Source organism: Spodoptera frugiperda, chromosome 14 (genome assembly GCF_023101765.2).
Source record: "Spodoptera frugiperda isolate SF20-4 chromosome 14, AGI-APGP_CSIRO_Sfru_2.0, whole genome shotgun sequence".
Taxonomy (NCBI): Eukaryota; Metazoa; Arthropoda; class Insecta; order Lepidoptera; family Noctuidae; genus Spodoptera; species Spodoptera frugiperda.
In genome coordinates, this window is record NC_064225.1 from 835,406 (window position 1) to 857,638 (window position 22,233).

Below are 22,233 nucleotides of genomic sequence, written 5' to 3' on the forward strand. Positions count from 1 at the left end.
GTATTTTTAAAATTCGATGTGCAGCACCGCGCTCTCGCCCGCAATTAAATTTATGTTACACCTCTGCTGCATGAACATTTACCTTTCATTATACCTTTTCGTAAGTAAGCCGATAAATTTTAATAATTGATTTAGTAATAAAATTATACTGAATGGATTGCTGATGAGCAGACGAGCTTCATCGTAGTTGATCCCTTACTTTTTTATACTACCGTGAAACAATAAAAAGTTAAAAAAAATGGTTCACACATGGGAGAGCCATGCTTAGGCATGAAAGGGCTCGACCTGAATTATAGTACGGCCTCACATAAACCCAGCATAAAACAACGCTCGCCGTGTGAGTGAGGTTACCATAGTCTCCCCCGACCCCCAAAGGCCGGCAACACACTTGTAACTCGTCTAGTGTTGCGGGTATCCATGGGCGGCATTGTAAACTTACCATCAGGTGATCCGTCTTCGTCGTCGTCCTCTATCCCATGAAAAAAATATGTTTTTCTTGTGTTTAGTTGTGACAGTAACGACCAGTCTTAGTACCTGTCTGTTCATAGACTCGAGATAAAATTTTGACACAATTGCATGAATGAATAATTATGTTATCGGCTTACCGCCACACTCACAGTCATTTAATGGTTACTTAACCCAGTCCTTAGCAATTATTTTCGGAACAAAATTGTAACTAAGTAATCATTAAATATCTCTGAGTATGGTTGTTACTCAGTTTACTGTTACTAGTTTCCAGTGATGCTAGAGGTTTATATTCATGAGCATTTCGTTACCCAGGATTCAAACGAGTCTAAGGCGACCGTCACCGAATGAATATAAGCCTATAGCATGGGTGGAAACTAGTCGAGTTCCTCGTCAAACAGTTTCGTGAGTAAACCAATAACATAATAATTAATTTAGTATGTCTCACGAAAGTTATAATAAAATTGTTGTGCACTAAGTTTATTTATGTCAAAATTTTACCTCTAGCAAGCAAATCTATCGACAGACAGGATTCTGAGACTGATCGTAAGATGAATGACAATGAGCAAATTTATATGAAAGATGAATTGGTGTGTTATCTTATTAAAAAAACTACTTTTGCGACATGCTAATGAATCAAAGCTATGTTAAAACTTATTATTTATAAGTAAAAAAAGCTAGTTTAGTTATAGAATTTGTTAAAGCGAAAAAATGATTAAAGCATTTTACTTAAGCTAACATCATGCTGAAGTGATTTAGATATTTATAATAAAACTACTAGTTTGTAATTTGTAGTTTGAATGCTTGTGTATTATATCATAATGTCTGAGCTGACATGAAAACTAATAATGGAATAAATTAATGAATGAATGAAGCATTAATGAATGAATAAATGAAGCATGAACGAATGAACGAAAGAACTATGAATGAGTTAGGAATGAATGAATGAAATAGGAGTGAATGAATGAATGAAAGAGGAGTGAATGAATTAATGAAGAATGAATAAAAGAGAAGTGAATGAATGAATGAATGAATGGAGAAACTATGAATGAATGTATGGAGAAAGAATAAAAAGTGAATAAAAAAAATAATGAATAAAGGAATGAAGAACGATTGTATAATCAAAGGTTTCTCTGGCTCTGGTCTTCTCCCCTACTAATTCCTATTAAACATATCACAAACACAGACTAATTATTATCATGCCCAATTTACCTGGATCCCTTGCCACCAAGGCCTCCAAGGCGCCGAGAGTATCAACCCGTTCAGCCCAGGACATGCCGGCGAGCGCTGTCTCATACTGGTCTTCTAGACTCGCAGCTAAAGATAGGTTCTCTGTAGATTGACAGGAAACACCCGCCGATGCGTCTTCGCAAAGGATTTCTGCGTCAGTCTGTGAAAGAGATTGTGGCATGATTAGTTTTTATATGCCAACCCATCTTGAGCAAGCGAGAGTGAGTATTGGTGTTTTTTTAAGGCGGGGTATCCTCCATTGACTTCTACCGCCATCGGCGGGGCGAGAGGGAGTGTCAGATTCGTACTGACTAAAAACCACCCCGTTGCTAAACCCGCTAAGTAGTCCGCAGCAATTGCGATTTTAGTATTTGGAAATAGTCTCCTCGTTTTGCGTAATATCATACTAAAAGAAGTCTATCATATTATTTGATAGGACAATAAGCTAAAGATAACAAAATATTAATTTAAAATCTCACCTCCGTATCGTCAGTCTCCGTATCCAGATCTATGTCGGAAACCTGCTGAAGTTCCATGATCTGTCGGTTCAGTAAATCCTCCTCCTCACACAGCTTCCTCTCGTCGTCCACCGACTGGAAGTCCAGAGCTAAACTAATCTTCCTTTCATTCTCCTCAATCTGTGACGTCATTTCAGCAATTTCCGACATCTCCGACGGATCTGCCGTCTTCAGAATCTCTTTGTGATCTTCATTCATTTGATCGTCGTCTTCCAAAAATTTGAACGTAGACATGAACTCAGATTTCCATTTGTCAAAGTCAAATTTCTCTTCGGTTTTCTCTTGGGACCTTGCTAGTCCCGTTGTAAGGCTTTCTAGAGAGGAATGTAAACGATTCTTAGTCAACTCCGAACCATCATCTTTGGGAGTGTCCTTCACTTTCTCACGTTTCAAAGCTTTGGACCTAGAAGTGCGAGTTTTCAGACCTGTGACGTCTGATTTTTGTCTTATAATGGACAAATCTTTCTTCGCCTCTTTAGCTTCCGGCTTCGGTTTCACTATTTTAGGCTTCTCCGGCTTGTTCTGCGGTTGTTCCGACTTCGCTCGATCCAATTTCGAGGTCGATATAATTTCTTTCACCTCCTGTTTAGGAGACTCAATCATGTTAAGAGTCGGCAAGCTGGTTGTTGCTGATGGCTGGTGGAATCTGTTAGCCCAGTGCGATTTAGATTGCTTCTTCGATTCGCGACTGAGTCGTCTGGATTTTACTGTGAGCCAGCCATCGTTATCGCTCTTAGCATTATCGACGTTAAGTACTTCAATTGAATTAGCGAAGTCTCCTTCTTCTGGCACTAATGTCTTCAAACTCTCACTAGATTCAATGCGGGACATATCTATTTGAGTGACAATGGTGTCGCTACTGCTGTATTCTTCGCCTTCTTTCTTATCAAATGAAGGATTGACTTTCTCGATTTTATCTCCTTTCTCATTGATTTTGAGTGTAGATGGTCGTGGGGGACGCTTTTTCGCGTCAATTTTGGCTGTATTCTTACTATCGCCGGAACCCATTTGGGCGCGGATGGGTGGTTTTTTGGATACAACTTTATTGGATGGAGCGTCAAACAGAGATGTCCTTCCCGTGGTGAGGTTGAAAGGGTAGCTGCACTTGCTGGTCTGGTTGCGTTTTTGGAATGGTCTTTGAGCTTTAGAAGCGGAATTCGGTCGCATTTCAACGACAGTCTTGCTTCTAGCTATCAGTCTGGTAGGAGTTTTGACTTCAGTTTTGGGAGTAGTCACTGGTTTTGGTTTGGCAGCTGCCTGTGAGTACGCTGGCCTTGTACTCGGCTTTTCAGAAGCTGTTTTGAGGTCAGTCTTCTTTGCATCATGGTCTTTCTTATCTTTGACCTCACCATCTTTATCAGGATTCTCACCAACTTTAGTGATGTCAGTTTCCTTTGTATCATCATATTTATTATCTTTGTCTTTAATGGTTACGTTTTCATTTTGAATGTCATTTTGACTTGTTCCTGATTCTTTGACATCTACTTTATTGACGTCATATTTATCATCGCCGGATGAAGTCTTATCGTCGCTTGATTTGCAACTGTCATTGGATACATCACCAAAGTTATCCTCAGACTTAACTGGAGATACAGAAGAAACGCTTACTTTCTCATCACCAGTACTATTTTCATCGGATAGCTTATTTTTCTCGTCATTAGTTTTATGTTCTGCCAAGTTTCCAGTATTTATGGGGGCAGGTTTTACAAATGCATCATCAGATTCTTTATCGAGATTCAATTGATTTTCATTCTTAGCTGCATTTTCAATAAGCTGTTTAGCTAAGAACTCGTTCTCCATAGCGTCTAATTTAGCAATAGTAGCCTTGGCTTGGCTCGAAATATCTCCATTAGCTGCTTTGGCATCCTCCTGTGCCTGTCGTTTAGGTGATTTGATAACCACCATCTTTGGTGCAGTATTTGGGCATTCTCTGGCTTTGCCTATCTCTACGACAGGTCCTTTATTCGATTTGTTATCTTTCTCAATCGTCTCTTTTGCCAATTTCTCTTCTTTGTCAACTGCAGGTGTAATCACATCAATGACGTCATTATCATCGACTATGTCCTTAACCTCTTTCTCCTTTATATCGGAAAGTCTAGATATATCCTTAGCAGATTTTGGCTCAGGCTTAGTAGTGATTTTCGAAGCAATTTTGTTGCTGAAAAATTCAATATTCGCTTTTGGACTGTTGCTGGAATGTCCGGTAACTCGTGGGCTAACTTTGCCACTGCCGGGGCTAGCTTTGCCGGTTAAGTTAGGGCTGTTTTTGCCACTTGGTGTGTTATGTCCAGAGAGGCAAGGACTATTTTTGCCTGACACTGATGGGGAACTTTTGACGGAATAGCCTTTTCGTGACTCTGGTCGTACGAAGTCCGTCTTTCTGATCTCCCATGCGAGACTTTGTGGTCTTTGTGGTGGAGGCGTGTTGTCATACTCCCACTTGAGCCGGAACCACTCGCCGAGTGCTTTGAAGTCACGCGTGTAGTTCTCTAGAACTAGGATCACTTCCTGGCACTCGTTCAGGTTCTCATGAGCCTCGACGGTGTTGTAAATCTCGCCAATCTGAGAACAAGAAATAAAGTCAAAGTTAATTATACAAAATTAAAGACTAAGTTATCGCTAGCTTACACGCGAAAAAGTATCCTGATCATATCACCCCTACCTTTTAAAGTCAACTAAAAACTTGATTATACAGCTGGTACAGTGGCTATGACGTGCATAATATGAATTTGTATATTAGCAAACGCAATCTAATACTATATTCAAAACAACAAAACCTAACAAAATACTATACAAAACTTGACATTCAAACATGTCCTTAATGATGTAATTGAACAAATACTTCCAACATTATACCTACATACATACATATGTACAGTAATGCACCACCATTTTCAATCTACAGATAGAAGCTCGCTTTGCTCCGGTAAATATCGATTTTGTCTCGACAAAGGATGCTATTTCTAGCACGGAACTAGGGACAGATTAGTGCTTAACATAACTTTACGCCATTTTATCTCCGAAAAGGTAGCTAGATAAACAATGTAACACCTGTTCTTTACCAGTTATGTTATAAGCCCCCATGTAAGTCAACTACCATACACTGGGCACGAATTCAACCTCCAAAGCTATTTTCCCCAAACTAGATTGGTAGAAGTAGTTACTATAGATTTGGCTGAATATCAGTATTGTACACAAAGCCACAGTAATAAGTATACACCCAACATAACTATAACTATGCAATACCTTTACATGTGTGGGTAATTTTATAGTAATGTGCATAAAAACAAACGTAATAGCCAAACGCCTATTACGCACACATTGGTAAATACTATAATTTTTGTGTCGGTATACGTATTTTTATAATTTAATATATGGGTAAGGTTAATAATATTGACAATCGATGATATCAATCAACATTTTCAATTGAATAGACGTAGTGCTCGTGAACGAGTGGTTAATGAACCAGTTTCAATCATCGTTTACGACAATGTGGGTTCGAATCTAACCAAAAGTATTTATTTTATTTATTTACTATGTTGTTTTTCTTTGTTTTGTTATGCTTTGTTTTTGTTTTCTGTATAATAAAATCAAGGTATCAATGAAACAGATTCTGAATAAAACAACATTATTTTTTATTGTAAATAATTTATTATTTATGTGTTATTATGTCCAATAAGTAAAAAAACATGAAAAAATTGGATGAAAAAATATCGTGGTGCAATTATTTAATACAGACACCTTTAACATTCACAATCTATAGCTATTTAAATTTAATTAGGCTAATACGAGTGGTGAAATGAATCAACATGTTAAATGGAAAGAAATTATGACAATTTCCAACATCTTAACAATAACATCACTTCACCGTCTCCTTTAGACTTTCGATATTCCTAGTAATGGACAAAAAATCTAATTGCGATAACGTGTGTATTCAGTTATTATTAAAATTTGTTTTTGTTCACATTGCTAAACAATTATGAATGTTATGTCTGTATAAATAAGGTTTACAATTACTAAGTAAAATAAATTCAACTGCAATACACTTATGATTCCACTAGTTAAAGTAATGACACATTTTTACACCATTATATTTTACCTTTATCCAAATGATCAAATGTTTATTTAGTAAAATTACAACATTATTTTCAAAATTAAGATCAACCTAGCAGATTGTAATTGCTTTTGTTTCATCGATGAGCTATTATTATAGATTTGTAATTGTTGTGTTCAGCGCTGACTTGCTGCAACGTAAAACGGCAGAATGAAGGTGATATCACAGATTGCAGCATAGGCGCGCGTTGTTACGCGTGTGGAGAAGAAAGCATTGGAAGTAATCCGAATCAACCTTGCGTTCGGGCACAATGCCGTGGTGGCTAAACGAAGAATTCATCTCTGGATTTACTTATTTCGCGTCGTTAGCGTGATTCTATATCCCATGTTTCCAGAATATCCATATCAGCCGACCCATAACAACAAACGTAATAGCTTTCTAGCATTTCTTGTTTTTCCTCTGTGGATACAAAATAAAAGAGTCAATTATAATAATAATAATTTGGTCTATATGATAAAAATAACCTTATATATTTAGATACTTAGGTTGTTATATAGACTTATAAATAACTTGAGTTAAATTAATTTATTTATAAACATAAAAGGCAAATAATATATAATCATAAAAAGTGAAGAACAAAGAATAAAATTGAAATAAGTAGTAATTTGTATAGGTAAAGAATATCAAAATAATGTCTAACTGTTACTCACCAATATTCTTAATCGTTTTACAATATCAAATAATTTATGTGTTCTTCTTCCGCAAAACAACGACTATGTTATGTTTATATGTTTTTATACTTTAACTTTGTATGGATAGATATAAATTAAATTAAACACGACTATGAGTTGTGGATAATTAATTATTAATAAATACTCGTAGACTGACAACTAAGAATACAGACTTTTTATAATGTGGGGTGTTTGAGAAAAATATTGCGGATTGTCGGTAGTTACTTCATAAACGGGCCAAATAAAATAACCTGAGAGTTCTGTGGTTGCCTCAAACATTGTAAATTTTTATTTAGATATTGAAACATTAGAAAATTTGCATTCAATAATGTTTAAAAAATGTTACAAAAAGAACGCGATGCTGGGTTCGAACCGGCGTCTCGTCACTTTATCCGCAAGTGATAACCATTGCGCCATACGTGCAATTAAAGTGACAATCCAAATATCGTATCTCTTTGAATAACATAAAAAACGATGAGAAGATATTATATTTATATGGGTATAATTTTTGTAACTCGATCGTTCCTTATTTGATTTATTCAATGTTTGTTACGTATTGTTTTTATGTTTACCCTTGTTTTTATTTATATTTCATTATTGAATTAATGCGTATACCCTCACGAAAATGATATTTAGTATAAGTGTATGCGTGATGAAACTGTGTGCGTAATAGGCGTTTGACTATTAGTTTGTTTTTATGCACATTACTATAAAATTACCCACACATGTAAAGGTATTGCATAGTTATAGTTATGTTGGCTGTATACCGATTAATGTTGCTCGGTGTACATGGAACAACTCTGTCCACCCATATGCACGAAGCTTTTCACTTCGCATTTCTTTATAAGTACCGCTAAGGAGTAAAATCCCTTGCCAACGTCTTTGTTTCCAGAAGACGGAGGCCAAATACCACCTACGAATCTTCCCAATCTCCGATTTCCCAACAACCCTTAAATTCCTAACCCCGGCAAGCAACAAAATTGTAATGCATCTGGTGTTTCGAATGTTCCCATGCTGGCTTATACCATGAAAGTGACAACCTAAATGTCTTCAATTCCTGAGAAATAGGCTGCTTATTAACAGGCGTCCTCCTGGGTGTCATGTGCATAAAAGAGACTGAGATGGACCTCTGAATTGTTTTGTTTTTTTTTTTTTTACATACATACATACATACATATCGTCACGCCTTTAATCCCCGAAGGGGTAGGCAGAGGTGCACATTATGGCATGTAAAATCCTAATGTGGGGCAACGTTTTTCAAAAAAAAAAAAAAATTACCAGAGTAATCCGATAGGAAACTTCATAAAACTAAATATCATTATAATCATTCGCATAATGCACCAACGTTTTCAATTCGCAGTTAGTAGCTCGCTCGGCTCCGGGAAATATCGATTTTGTCTCGACGGGGGATGTTATTGCGAGCTAAGGTCACTGACTATACTACAGGTATGTAGCTATATTTATTAAATGCATTCGAGAGATTTCGCCGGTGGCGGCGTGCGGCGTGACATTGAACGTGGAAAGAGCTTGGAAATGCTTTTAGAATACGAGTATTATTTTGTTGTGATACTAAGAAGGTACTTATGTTATATGATTGGTTGGATTTTTTTGAAATAGATGAGTTAATCTTAGGTGCAGTAGGAACTCAGTTTATATTGCACTATGAAATAAGTTTCAGATCTTTGAAAATTCTCCACGGAATTCGTCAGTGTTGTAAGTAAACCGTAATTGTAGCTTTCCGTAGTAAAACGGCAGTACGTCAATTTTGCTCTCACCTACAGGAACAATTATGTCCTAAAGCCAAACAGTATGCTTCAACAAGCCATCAGACCACCACAGATGGGGCCCAGAGTAGGACTGATGCCCGACCCGGAGCTGCGGACTACCTAGCGGATTTACCGGCGCTCCAGCTCAAAGAGCAGGAGTAAGAATGGGGTGGCTCGCCTTGCCCAAGGTAGGAGAAGTCATTGGATGATTCCCCCCCCCTCAAAAAAAGGTCAAACAGGACAAACGTGTTAACTACCAACAATAATATCAAAATACAGGAAAAATTTTTCGTTTAAAAAAAAAATACTTCGTCCGACCCGGGAATCGAACCTCTTGTCCACTCCAGAGGCACTTGTGACCACTCGACCAACGAGGCAGGCATTAGGTGTACCCCCCACCCCCAATGGTAAAAAGTGGGTGTTACATTGTATATGACCACCTCTGCCTATCCCTTTAATGCAATAAAACAGATGACGTTTAAATCTCACAAATCAATAGCTATGCGCTGTATGTAATGTCCACGAGTGTAAAGGTCACAGTATGAAGGTTGTTTATGACGCGATCAATACTGAACCTCGCTTGCAGTAAAGGTTAAAAGGCATTGCAAGCGAGGGCGTTTTCTCTAGCAAATAGACCAGACCGAGTTAGAACGGGTTGGTATTTTAGTCGGGAAGAGTAGCTCAGGTCGCTTCACCTTCTTCACAATGACTTATCATGTTTTGATTGATGATTATGACCACAGAAGTCATCTGATCATTTTCCTTGCATACAAAAATACCAACAGTTTTTTGAAGGGTCATCAACTGACTACTCCAGCCTTGGGTGAGGAAGAAAGAGTATCAGAATTTTACTGACTAAAAACCTCATTCCCACTCCTGCTTCGAGCCGGAGGCTCGGTAATCCTTTCTGTTTTCCTCAGCTCCGGTCGGGATGAATTGGTACCTGGAGTCTAACAAAGGATTTTGAACCCTTTGTTTGAAACAAGGACAGCTGGTTTAAAAATTCTCTATAATAAGATAGAAATAGTAGGTACCAAGTTTACAATTGTGGCCAGAATTTGGCAATAGTTTTGTCCCCCAATTACAATAACTATTTTACTTGTAGCGCCTAACTGGCAAAGGAAATGTCTACCTATTTACTTCTATAACATGCGTAACTTCATCTATGTCCCTTTATCTTTAAAATCAAAAATAGACAATACATTAAACCCATTACAAACAAAACAAAACACCAAGAACCAAAAAGTCAAGTTTCCAGAAAACAATTTAAAAGTAAAATAAAATTTCTCATTTAAAATCGGAAGTCAGATCAGTTGGAATCAATTTACATTAGACAAGTAAAAGACAACACAGCTAATTCCCATTGCACATGAGCGAAGCGTCGACAGTTCCACGCTCATACCGAATTCAAATTGATTTGGGCCGGTGAATAATTTAATGGAGCTTCAGTACGCGTGTACCGGGCACAGGAACCCGCCAGTTAGGGTGCAACTGAATATTTGATGCGTCTCTATTTTTATACGGGCACCGATTGATTTTGTAGAATTACAGCTACAATTTACTGGCTTTTAAACGTTTGTTTGTTTGGTTTGAAATTGATTGACAGGAATGTTATTATGTGAATTAAACCTTTCATTGCCGATAAAAAGCTGTTAAAGGCTATTCCTTCACTAACGTCGGTCAGCGTTGTCCGACATGGCCCCTAATGTGTTAAGTATGAAATGGATGTAGGAGGCAGCTTGTCGTTCTACGTGGAGGACTAAGCAGGAGGCCTTTCTTCAACTGTGGACTCTCGGCTGATGATGATGAAGTAAAAAATACTAAACTGACGTTTTTGGAGTAAGGAATGCCATCAACCATGTATTCTGTTATAGAGTTTGAAATTTATAAGTCTTAATTTGATGCTGGTTTTTAGATGAGGAGCTGTTCTTCATGGGACACTTCCACCGCATTAGTCAGTTTATTTTATTTATTTTTAACCGTGGTCGTCCCACTGCACTGCAGGGCAAAGGCCTCCCTACCCTCCTTCCACTCCTCTCTGTGCAGAGCATTCTTTAATTAGTCACGCATCATTTAAAATCGTAACAAAAAAAGCCTCACGAAAGATGGGCATAAAGCTTTAAGAGTGCGTTCATCATTATCAACAGCCGAAAGAACTTAATTGAACAAAGGCGTCCATCTTATAGGAGTTGCCCAAGTAGGCTGCTGGCATAACGACTTTGAGATACCCAATAGATCACCAGAAACTGCGGATGCTAGTAACTGCTCGTCCATCTGAGGATATAACCATATCCTGAGGAACCAGGGGCCTTAGTCTGCTATTACAATTGTGTCAGAATGGTCGATCACTGAGCAGTGCGAGAGGGACGGAGCTATGTAGGTTGTATAGCTCCGTCCCTCTTGCACTGCCCCAGGTGGTAGTGTGATACTCACAGCTCGTTGCAAGTCTCCAAACAGCAGGGCCCAGTATCTGGCTCGCAGTTCGGATCGCTTGTCCCTGCCAGCCGATGCTGAGCGGAGCCGGGTGGCGGCGCGGGGAGTCGCGCGCCGTGGCGGAGGGGCGCCGGAACGTGGTGGCTTGCGGGAGATGCGACCTGCGAGGACAATTGGATGGATAAACGTTAGATATTGTTATGCAGCTTCGTAAAGAACATTATCGGCAGTTCGTCACTACTATGTCTGAAAAAGGACTGGTAACCGAAACTGTTATAAAGGTTTTAGATATCAGCGGAGTCTACAGATACTTGCCAAGACACACAGATTTTTAACCATCTATAGCATCTTCCTACCAACCGAAACTAATACAATATTATTCTTCTGTATAACATTGGTTATAGGGCTGTAGGTTTAAGTACCCTTAGTATGAGTTTGCTGGCTCTAATAAACCAACTGTAAAAGCATATTACATTAATGAAGAAAAGTCCTACTAGTTAGTGTAGGCTCTGATTGGTTGCGTTTACGTCACCACGTCTGCGAATACTGCTCATGATGAAGAGTCCCACTGTGACCCGAAACTAGTAGAGCTTTACTACATAATACGTGAGTAAACCGCGATTTTTAGTTAATTTAGTATAGATTTCCATAACGTCCCTACATAAGATATCAATGGATCTATCCATTGAACAGATACCAATACAAACAATAAACACAAACCTTTCATAGCAAACAAGTAAATCGATTTGTCCTTCACGACAGCCAATACTTCCCATCACAGAGCAGATGTTTAGAATTAGGTTTGTTATCGATCTCCATCAGTAATACCTTTTACAATATCTATTGTGGAGACGAAAAGGCAACCTCCATTTATGGAGAGGTCGAGTTGAAATTATGAACCGCGTTCGTGGTATAGACCATCACATAAACCTAATACAATTGACCCTTTTTAATGATTTTTAGTTTTATTACTAAAGAAAAAAGTTGCAAAATGAATGGTGTAGATTGAATTTGGTATAAGTAAATCAATTGATTTGTTTCTACTATTCGGACCGGAGTGATACCACCACCTCACAGAAAATCGACGTGAAACAACGTTTGCGTTGTGTTTCGTCGTGTGAGTGAGGTAATCGGAGTCTCAGTTACCCCCCTCCCCCCTCCCCAATCCCCAAAAACCCTTAAATTCCAAACGCCCCAAAGGCCGGCAACGCACTTGTAACGCCTCTGGTGTTTTAGGTATTTATGGTCCGTCTGCTCGTTTACTATCGTATCTCATAAAAAATAATTAAAGAATGTCAGTCCTTGGATCCTCATACTACTACTGTACTTTATACTTTATAATAGTCCTTAAAACAATAAGCTTTAACACTCAAAGCAGTGAAAACCTTTTTAGAAAAAGCAAGAGCACAATTAACAAGTCGTTTAGTCTTTAGTTCTGATCACACATTTCTTCATTGAACACAGTAGGCCGACGCCCATAAAATATCGTAACAACAAATTGACGATGCGTTCCATTGTGCCCCGATGCGTTACATGCGCTTATCCGCCGAATCAATTGAGCACAACTCTTTACTTACAATGTTGCAAGCAATTACGATACCGTAACAATGGTGCGACAAGATGGGTAACAGTTTAGGGATCAACAATTACGAATCATCATCCGAAAAGTGGAGTGGAAAACTGAAGAGAGGAGAGAGTCTAAGGAGACTAAGGAGACGTCCACTGCTGAACAAAGACCTCCCGCCTTTGTCTATATAACTATAATACGTCTCTCGGTTGATGACGATGATGATGATCCGAAAGATGTCCCCCATTGATAATTTCACCACAATCCCCATACTTAGCAAGGGCTTGGGACTCTGGTTTCCGCAGCTGCGAACTACCTAGTGGGTTTACCGGGGCTCCCGCTCGAAAAGCAGGAGTAGGAACAGGGTGGTTTCCAATCAGTAACAGTCTGACACTCCCTCCGGCCTCGTCCAAGGCGGGAGAAGAAAGTGGATGATTTTCCGCCCTCAAAAAAAGGGATTGTAGTTAAGTCACCGTAAATGCTGTTGCAGCACTGCCTATCTCTCGGTAACTAGTCGTAATTTTACGATCAAGCCCCAACTAAGGGTGATCACCATACAAAGATAATAGGAGACCTAGTCTGACTACTTACTAAATATTATTTAGAAATCCTACCAATTTTTCCTTTAAAAACAGATCCATAACACATTAATAAAGCAGGTTGTTAAGTAGCAAGGCCAGAAAATACCTAGTAAATGTACATCAGTAACTTTAAGACAATTTCCGCCAAAAAGTTTTTAGTCTAGTCCCATATTATTATATTATCTCATATCTAAATGTGTGTCAACATTATTAACCGGAGCTATAACAATTGAAATAATATTTTTATCAAAAAAACAGTTCATTGTTTTTTACAGGTGGAAAAAGTAGGTAACTACTCATTATAAACAAATATTTTCCTCTTCATAAAATGGTGGGTTAACTAAAAAGTCAATTCCCCACTACAATGATTACATACCAAACTATTTAAAGCCGATGACTCATCAACGCTTGATAACGGCACACAACCGCATCTGTCTAAACAGCTCCGATTAGTCAACATTTCTTAGAAATTGGCTAACTATGTATTAGTATGCTAGCGTAAATGTACAATACCTTATATGTATAGTCAAAGTTGGACAAGTTAAATATAAATAACTAAACTGGGATGTTACAAGATTTACTTTACTTGGGCTTACCCAACCAACCATTAAGCCAAAATAAACCTTAGTTTAAATTGATTTTGATAGAAATGTGACTGATTTTCATAACAAGAATTTATATTTTCATCTTCTATGTGTGTTAGGATGAAATAGAATGTCATCTTATTGGACACAACTGCAGATTCAAGCAGGTTTCAAATGATATCCTGACGGTAAGTGATCAGTTCCACCCATGGGTACTAACAACAAAGGAGTTGCTAGTGTGGAGTTGACTTTTGAGGATTACGAGATTCAGCCCTTTGTGTGCCAGAACGCAATGTTTTTCCATACAACAATAGAAAACATTGTGTCAATGCCAGAGTGAGACGAGAGGGAATCAGTATCAGACTCTTACTGGCTAAAATCCACCCGTTCCTACTCCGATCACTCACACATCCACTCTTGCAAACAATGTTTTCTGTGAAGCCATGGTACAAAGTGTTACATCTACAATTTAGGTATTCATTGTACTTTAATTTTGTAATAATCATAATTAGGTATTTTAAGTTTAAAGAATGAATACAAAGCCACACTGCTTAGGAATAAACAGGCTATTATTTCAATTGTGTTGTAATTTCATTTTAAGTAACATGAATGAACAATATTACATTATACACAAACAAAATACTAACTAATGTGTGAGTAACAAATAAGCTGAGAATAAAAACTCTTTTGTTTAAAAAGTTCAACTGTTTTTTTTTTAATCATGTATCTCCTTTTGTTACAAAGTAGATTCTATGGCATAGAGGTTCTTATTGTGTAGAATGGGCTAATGACCAATTATTGAATGTAGTATGTTCCTAAAACTACTTAATGTAACCAAGACTTGTGAAAAAGAGTAACCTATGGAGTTTCTTGCTTGTTCTTCTCCATAGGAATCTACACTTTGAAACGAGCAAATAGCTTCACTAGAAGACTAACCGACAGACAGACATTTTATATATTATTATCTATTATCATATTTGGTTTGACATTCAAAAGTGCCTTCCTGGTCTATTTCCAACAAACAATTTTTGACTTTGATTTTTTTTTAAAGTTGCAGCTCCTACATCAGACTACTTACAAATATGCCAGAGACCTAATGTAATACAAAAATAAAGTTTTCGAAATATAAGGACAAAGAGTTGTTGCTAGTTCTAATAGGTGCAGATGTGCATACAAAAAAAATGCTCATATAGGTTTGAAGGTACATGAGAAAAGTTTGCCCCAAATTCACAATGACTTTAAGTTTAAGTTACATTGTATATTATTTTTCATTAGTTTTAATGGTCTGTGTGTCGGAACCGCGTAATAATTGATTACCCAAAACATATTCAGGGTTCAAAACAAAACATGTTTTACAGAAGAGGCAAAGGTACCCTCCTATTCTGCCTTTTATTCTGAATGAACGCACAAAGACCACATTCTCAGCATTTAAATGGTATCTGTGCTATAAACCATGGTCTATTACCTAGCAGGCACTCCTTTACCGACGTTTTCCGAAACAAATACTACCGCCCACGGCCAAAAAGATTTTGACGCACATTCTTATGTACACAATAAAAAAATGCATTTACTTGGTGTGTCGACGGCCACATGGAATGCAACTAGGTTCCGCGCCTCCCTGCCTTCCTCCTGCACCAGCTGCCTCACTTCCTCCATCGCAAATCAACCAGAAATTTTATATTTCTGGACAAAACAAAAAGGTAGATCCCGAAACATCACTCGCGTATAGTGATCACTTCGTGAACATCGGAATGTAGTTTAAAACCGATACGAGGTAAATATAAAATAAAAAATGCAATAAAATAAAATTAAAGAGTTAAACGTTAAGAACAGACGATGTACGAAAATGCGAAAAATAAGTTAGCGATTATTTTCATAACAACTCGCGTTTTGACAGTTTCGTTTATAAATGTTACATGTTAAGAAAATCGATGTGAGATGCTACGGTAATTGCCTTTATAAAAAAGTAATTTGATATTTTTTCTAAAGGATTTTTATTTATTATTTTCTATTTTATAAACAATAAAATTGTGGTGTTTCTGGTATATTTCCTCAATACTATAAATATTTATTGCAAAACCTACCATATCTAACTACGAATGAAAACTACTTACTGTTAATATTTTTCAAGGGTTTTGAGTTTTGGTATCCAAAATGTTTTGAAAAACTATTTTACTTACTTATTTTTTTGCATTATTCTTTTATCTTTCTTTCATTTTATAAATTCTTTATAATTTTATAATAAAATAAGTAGTTTTAAGATTAAGTTACTTGGCAACATTGTTTATTTTCAGTTAGGAGATTTCATTAGTTGTTAATTTGCAACACGACCTTCTTTTCGTTGTCAAGCAAGATGGCGGATCAGGTACGTGTTGGTTTTCTTGATAAATTAATTCGAAATATGGACAAATTTTACTAAAATTCTACATAAAGTGTCTATAAATTGATTGCTTTCTATCTGTGCTATGATTTCCAAGTGTAAAATCAGTGATACTTGTGAAAATGTGGTTTTTAAGTTGGTGCACGTGGGATTCGGCTTTTCCGTTGAAAACCCTCTCAAAATGTGTTCAAAGTTGTTGTAAATCGAAGTATTTCTATAAAATTTTTGATAATTTCGGTTAAAATTTCACGATTTTGCTACCAGTGTACTGTAATTTTCATTTCACAATGACAGTGTGCTCGATCGATAGGTTAGTTTTGGTTCCGATTGCTTTCCATTTCTATGAAATTATAATGTGTATTACATGAATAAAATCATGATAATTTATCTTCCTAAATCTATTGACCGAAAAATGATCAAAAATCAACGTTTTCTGACCGGTTGGAGGTTATGTTTACATGTGAAATTTCTCAATAATCGACGATTACCATTGTATCAACATCATTATGAATGTGATTCCCGTTTCTGTAGCTTTAAAACAATGTTCTTGCTATACGTACGATTAAAGAAAACCAAACAAATAAAATCTTGCACCAATTCAAAACAATCATTATCATAACGAATCTTAATAAATTTCAAACAAACTTAGTTCATTCGCAGTCCCAAGATTATGTTAAATTACCGAACAAAATGTATACAATATGGAAATCAAGCCAGATCTAAAATCGTAGAACAAACTTCTAGTAATACAATTGAGTATTGAAGATTCTTGCAATGACTTCGAAATGATGATACCCACACGACGGTCTTCCGACTACCAAGTGACGAAGAACGTGTTCTAACCCAAACTCTGATTATAGTCATCAAAAATCTTCAATATCTTAAAATTTTCAAAGTATTTGGCATAAAATTACCACATGAATAATGGCTAAAACTTATATTAAATCTAGTTTTCAGCATTTTATTTTATTCAAGTAAAAAGAAAGGTTCCACATGATTAAAACAATTATGTGGTATCCTATTTTCTGGTGGTAATAAAGAAGTTCACTGCATTTGAAATTTTTAGTTTTAAAGCTTAAAATTACCACTAGAAGGTCTAATATTGTGTGTGCTTATAATTTCTCTATTTTCAATTTCTAGAATGTTTCTTTTTCAGCTGTAGTTTGTCTGTAGTTGCTTCACATCTTAATTTCTTCCGTCCTATCCTCAATTCTTACCTTCACACTTCTCGCAGTAGTTAGAAGTAGCAATATTTTATCATAATACTAATGTATTGATAAAATTACAGACGGAACGTTCATTCCAAAAGCAACCAACGGTTTTCTTGAACCGTAAAAAGGGTATCGGTGTGAAGCGTAGCAGGAAACCACTGAGGTACCACAAAGATGTGGGACTCGGTTTCAAAACACCTCGCGAGGTAAACGCATGATGTGTGAACTAACGTGTTTATTTTTCCGTAGACAGAGAAAGCGTTTCAGAAGCAGGCTACGGTCTTCCTCAACAAGAAGGGGGGACTGAAGAGGAAAGACATGAGACATTCTAAGAATGTCGGTCTTGGTTTCAAGACTCCGCGTGAGGTGTGGTACTTTTAGATATGGTCGATGGGAACGAGGCTTGCAGCGGTGGTGGCTACGTTGTTTGTTTTGTGTTCAATTGACTACATAATCAATTGGGACATATAACTAATATTTCCATAACATCTATTTTAAAACTTTGTTATAATGTTTCCTCTACAACAATTTACTAAAGTAAGTTTTTGTAGAGGCTCTCATCTCAAAGAGAAAAACAAAATTGAGATGAAGTCAAAATTTGAAGTCAATTGTTCACAAAACTGTTCCATGTTGGTCAGGAGGAGCTTGCTTTAACATGTGCATGGCTGGAATTGTCCAGTAAGTCAATTTGTATCGGGATTTATCATTTTGATACTTGCACAACCCATTCAAGGGAAGTTTTTTGTCTAAAATTATCACTGTAAGGCTAAAATGTCACTTTACTAAATCAAAACTTAGTCATTATTGTGGCTATCAATTGATTTATAATAAAAATATTGTCTAGTGTTAATGCACTTAATAATATAGTGCAAAATGTTACTTTTAACTGCATTGGGCATTAAATCAACTTTGGAAAATATCTATTCAAACAAATCTAAACTTAATTCTTTGCATGATAAGTATCAAAATGATAACTCTCAACATCAGGTGTTGGTCTCATCTTGTTTCATATTTATGATAGGTGTTATCATTCCATCCGAAGGTACAGTAAGGTGTGCATGCTGCTCTCGATGTAACCATGTTATTATATTTAAGATAATGTACATAACTATTATTTATTTTTAAGTATGTTTAAGTATAAGGTGTTATTTATAAGTGGCCCCCAAGTCTTATTATAATACTATAGTAATCCCATATAAACTTAAGTTTTTAAAATAGACGAAATAACAATTGCATGACATCATCAGTCAATCCATTACTAGAGACAAAATCGCCAACAATTTTAAAGTAATTTATGTTAAAGCGCATTTCTTTAAACTTCTCAAACAGGTTCACAATATAAATTAACTTAACAGCTTCTCCATATCACGAAATAATTAACACTATGTATTCAAATGGTGGAGGTATTACACTAAAACAACATTACCATCTATTATTGAAATGCTTGAAACTTATTTCATACCTAATGTAACACTTCTCTGCATCATACTGAGGTTGACTGGTAGAGAATGCCATACGGCATTAAGTCCTCTATGGTACAAAAAGTGTTTTAAAACCTCATCTAGTTATTTTAAAGATAGACATGTAAAAGTGTTATCTTATAACCAACTTGCAAAAATAAATATCATTTTACAGTTTATCATCTAAGTAAAAAATATTAAATTCATTATCATTAAAGAAGCATGACCAGGGTAAAGGAATAAAGTAAATAAATACACTTGCAATGACTTTAACATGATGATACCCACACGACGGTCTTCTGACAAATAAGTGACGAAGAACGTGTTCTAACCCAAACTCTGATTACAGTCAAACAAGTGTATAATATAGTTTTACATCTACTTTTGTAGCAATGGAAGTGGTGTTGGAGTCAAAGTTATGGTGTACATTGGACATAGGGTTCTAATGTCTAAATCCAACTAATGTGAGACATTCTTGGATTTGACTAAGTTCCTAAAGAATGCTTTTCATTATCGTCATCATCAATAGCTCATGTCATTTTACTACTAGACTATCTGCCGCATTTAATGATAAATTAAATGCGGTAAAGATTTTGTTCCAAATACAATTGCTAAGGATTAGTTTAAGTAACCATTAAATGACTCTTGAGTGCGGCGGTATGAGTCTCCTCTACATAAGATGAGATGTCCTTTTTGAATAAATTAATATATTGTAAAGATTCTTAGCTCCAACACCAGATTTCACTGCTACAATCAAGTAAATATACCAAAAATTCACATCAACTCATCCATTTGGGCTAAGGAAATACCGCTTAAAAGCAAACTAACATTCACTCAAACCATAACAAAATACTTAATTTTATTTTATCTCAATACAGGCGATCGAAGGCACATACATCGACAAGAAGTGCCCATTCACTGGCAACGTGTCGATCCGTGGTCGTATCCTCACCGGAGTGGTCCAGAAGATGAAGATGCAGAGGACCATCGTCATCAGACGTGACTACCTGCATTACCTGCCTAAGTACAACAGATTCGAGAAACGTCACAGGAACATGTCGGTCCATTTATCTCCATGCTTCAGGTGAGAATAGCAAGAATTTTCGTACATTTTCTACCTAAATAGAACTCAACTTTGGCGCGGACTGCTCTATGACATATAAGCTGGCTAACCTGGAACTAGTGGTCTAGGATACAAAATAAACATTTTTTTATCAAACGAAACATGATTGAAGTCATTATGTACTGAATACTGAAGCATAACTTGGTTATCCATAATGTAATTAGAATTCATTTATTGTTTTAAGTACAAAAATGCTCATAGATGGATTTTGCCATAAATGTTACATAGACCATTTTGGTTCCAGGCTAGCCAATGTATGTATAATAAAAATCTAAATGATGATACTCACACGACGGTCTTCCGAACAACCATTTGACGAAAGACGTGTTTCTAACCCAAACTCTGATTCCACACCTTACGACAGACAACACAAACTGTAATAAATCTTTTTCTATAACATTATCTCTTGTACGATTCCAGGGACGTTGAACTCGGAGACATCGTGACAATCGGTGAGTGCCGGCCGCTCTCCAAGACCATCCGTTTCAACGTACTCAAAGTCACGAAGGGCAAGGGCTCCAAAAAATCCTTCAAAAAGTTCTAAATAAACTTATGTTTTAAGTACTTTGGTTTTTTTTTCTATTTGTGTTACCCTATTAGAGAGCTAGTTATGGGAAAGTAGGTTATCAGATGGTCCCAAAGAACATCAGAACAAAAGGGGACATGGGCCACAACCACAGCATATTTCCTGTAGTTTTCATACATTTTAAATGGACTAGCCGTGCGCGGTTGACGCCAGTGGCCACCGCACGCTACGACCGCCACTGCTAGTTTTCTGTGGCTGGCATCGGCCACTAGACGCCAACATACGCCACTCGAGCTAAATTCCGCACTCCTTTCCTGTTAATTTGGACATATCCAATAACAGCGTAAATTAAACAATCCGAGTCCATTACGATCCTGTCAATATTATAATTTCTTTGGGTCCTGCATGAACAAGTGGCTGACGCGCGCTTCAGCTACCTTTGTTGCAGATTGTCAGCTGCTTCTAACATTTTTTTGGGAGTTCTCGTTTCCTGGAAACAGCGATATAATTAAAAAGTTTCTTTTCTTACACGATCAGCAACGCATTCGTGATGTGTGACTTGAGTTATTTGAAAAGTTCGCCCTTATTGACATAGATCCTACTAAAAAAATTTAATGCTTGTTATTAGGTTAATTATACTTGATTTTCGGTGTTGCAGAAATGTGTAGTTTTTATGAGAAATCCCGATTTTTGTGATTGACTGGGTTGAGGTTCTATAAAATTCTCAAATGGAATAAATAGGTATCCTAAGCTAAAATACTAAAACTGAAGTGAATAATCAATAAGCCTTTGCGTCATGCAGTCAGGTGAAAAGCTACATGAGCAAGGATAAACAAACTCAATGTTTTTTGTCGGCATTTCCTCAACATTGAAATTATCATAATTCGCTTCCCAAAACAAGTGTTACGTGACGAACATCATGGATAAACATAAAATGTATAACAGCGACATCTAGTTCAAAATAGCGTGATTAGTTTCAACTCTATTTTCCCGTGACAAGTAAGTTGACAGCGTTGTCTATGGAATGCGTTCACATTTCCAAAAATGTTCAACTCAATGCAAAAAATATTCCAAAAAAATGCTTTTGTAATTCGTACGTACTCAGACTCGCATAAGCATCACAAAGATGCGTGTGATGTAATCGTAAGCTAACATAAATAGTGCTAAAGTGATAAGTTTCTTTAATCATCAAAGTTCATACTTTGTTTGGAGTTTGGAGTGATCTCTTTAACAATATCGGTAAGTTTTAACATTATTTTCTATAAGTTCTTTGTCGACCCAAGAAGAAACACTAGATTTTAATGAATAGTGCTTTTAATATTGATGTAATGTTATAGTTCTTTACGTAGTTAGAATATGATTTACATGATCAAAAAGTTATGCCTTTCTATTTCGTCATAATCGTCATTCAAATGATACTTACTGTTATCAAACCCACGTGAGTACAGATTTTAAAGCATTCCTATCCCTTTAAACCCTGATAGCGTTAGAAAGAAAAATAACAATGGCAAAATTTGAACAAAAGACTTGTCGATAAGACGCACTTGACAGAAAAAAATTACCTATACGAACCCTCATAACGAAATTATATTGTCATGATATTT

At 36.6% G+C, this 22,233-nt stretch overlaps 2 protein-coding genes across 4 annotated transcripts in view; one reads left to right on the plus strand and one right to left on the minus strand.

Annotated features, from left to right (window-relative positions):
- The window catches only part of LOC118279160 (cytadherence high molecular weight protein 2), a 75,306-nt gene extending 59,466 nt beyond the window's left edge, over nucleotides 1-15,840 (minus strand). The window contains exons 1-4 of one of the 2 annotated variants that reach the window (XM_050698217.1): nucleotides 15,501-15,840; nucleotides 11,198-11,358; nucleotides 2,175-4,775; nucleotides 1,678-1,855 (exon numbers count right to left, since the gene is read on the minus strand). In XM_050698217.1, the coding sequence (XP_050554174.1) occupies nucleotides 1,678-1,855; nucleotides 2,175-4,775; nucleotides 11,198-11,358; nucleotides 15,501-15,585 (3,025 nt within the window). In that variant the 5' untranslated portion in view covers nucleotides 15,586-15,840. The remainder of the gene's footprint in view (nucleotides 1-1,677; nucleotides 1,856-2,174; nucleotides 4,776-11,197; nucleotides 11,359-15,500) is intronic. The other variant, XM_050698218.1, reaches the window with a different exon arrangement.
- Nucleotides 15,841-16,167: 327 nt separating this feature from the next.
- LOC118279295 (40S ribosomal protein S11) lies at nucleotides 16,168-20,667 on the plus strand. 2 transcript variants are annotated; one of them, XM_035598949.2, is made up of 4 exons: nucleotides 16,168-16,294; nucleotides 17,770-17,886; nucleotides 19,859-20,064; nucleotides 20,524-20,667. In XM_035598949.2, the coding sequence occupies exons 1-4, from the start codon at nucleotides 16,283-16,285 to the stop codon at nucleotides 20,645-20,647; spliced, it is 459 nt and encodes a 152-aa protein (XP_035454842.1). In that variant the 5' UTR covers nucleotides 16,168-16,282; the 3' UTR covers nucleotides 20,648-20,667. The 2 variants fall into 2 exon arrangements, with proteins under 2 accessions (XP_035454842.1, XP_035454841.1); XM_035598948.2 differs by lacking the exon at nucleotides 17,770-17,886 and adding an exon at nucleotides 17,598-17,726 and having other exon boundaries at nucleotides 16,218-16,294.
- The last annotated feature ends 1,566 nt before the right edge of the window (nucleotides 20,668-22,233 follow it).

Bases quoted from the DNA above. Each gene is read 5' to 3' on its own strand.
- LOC118279295 (XM_035598948.2), top strand. The intron at 17,727-19,858 runs GTAAACGCATGA...ATCTCAATACAG, and splicing joins GTTTCAAAACACCTCGCGAG to GCGATCGAAGGCACATACAT. The intron at 20,065-20,523 runs GTGAGAATAGCA...GTACGATTCCAG, and splicing joins CATTTATCTCCATGCTTCAG to GGACGTTGAACTCGGAGACA.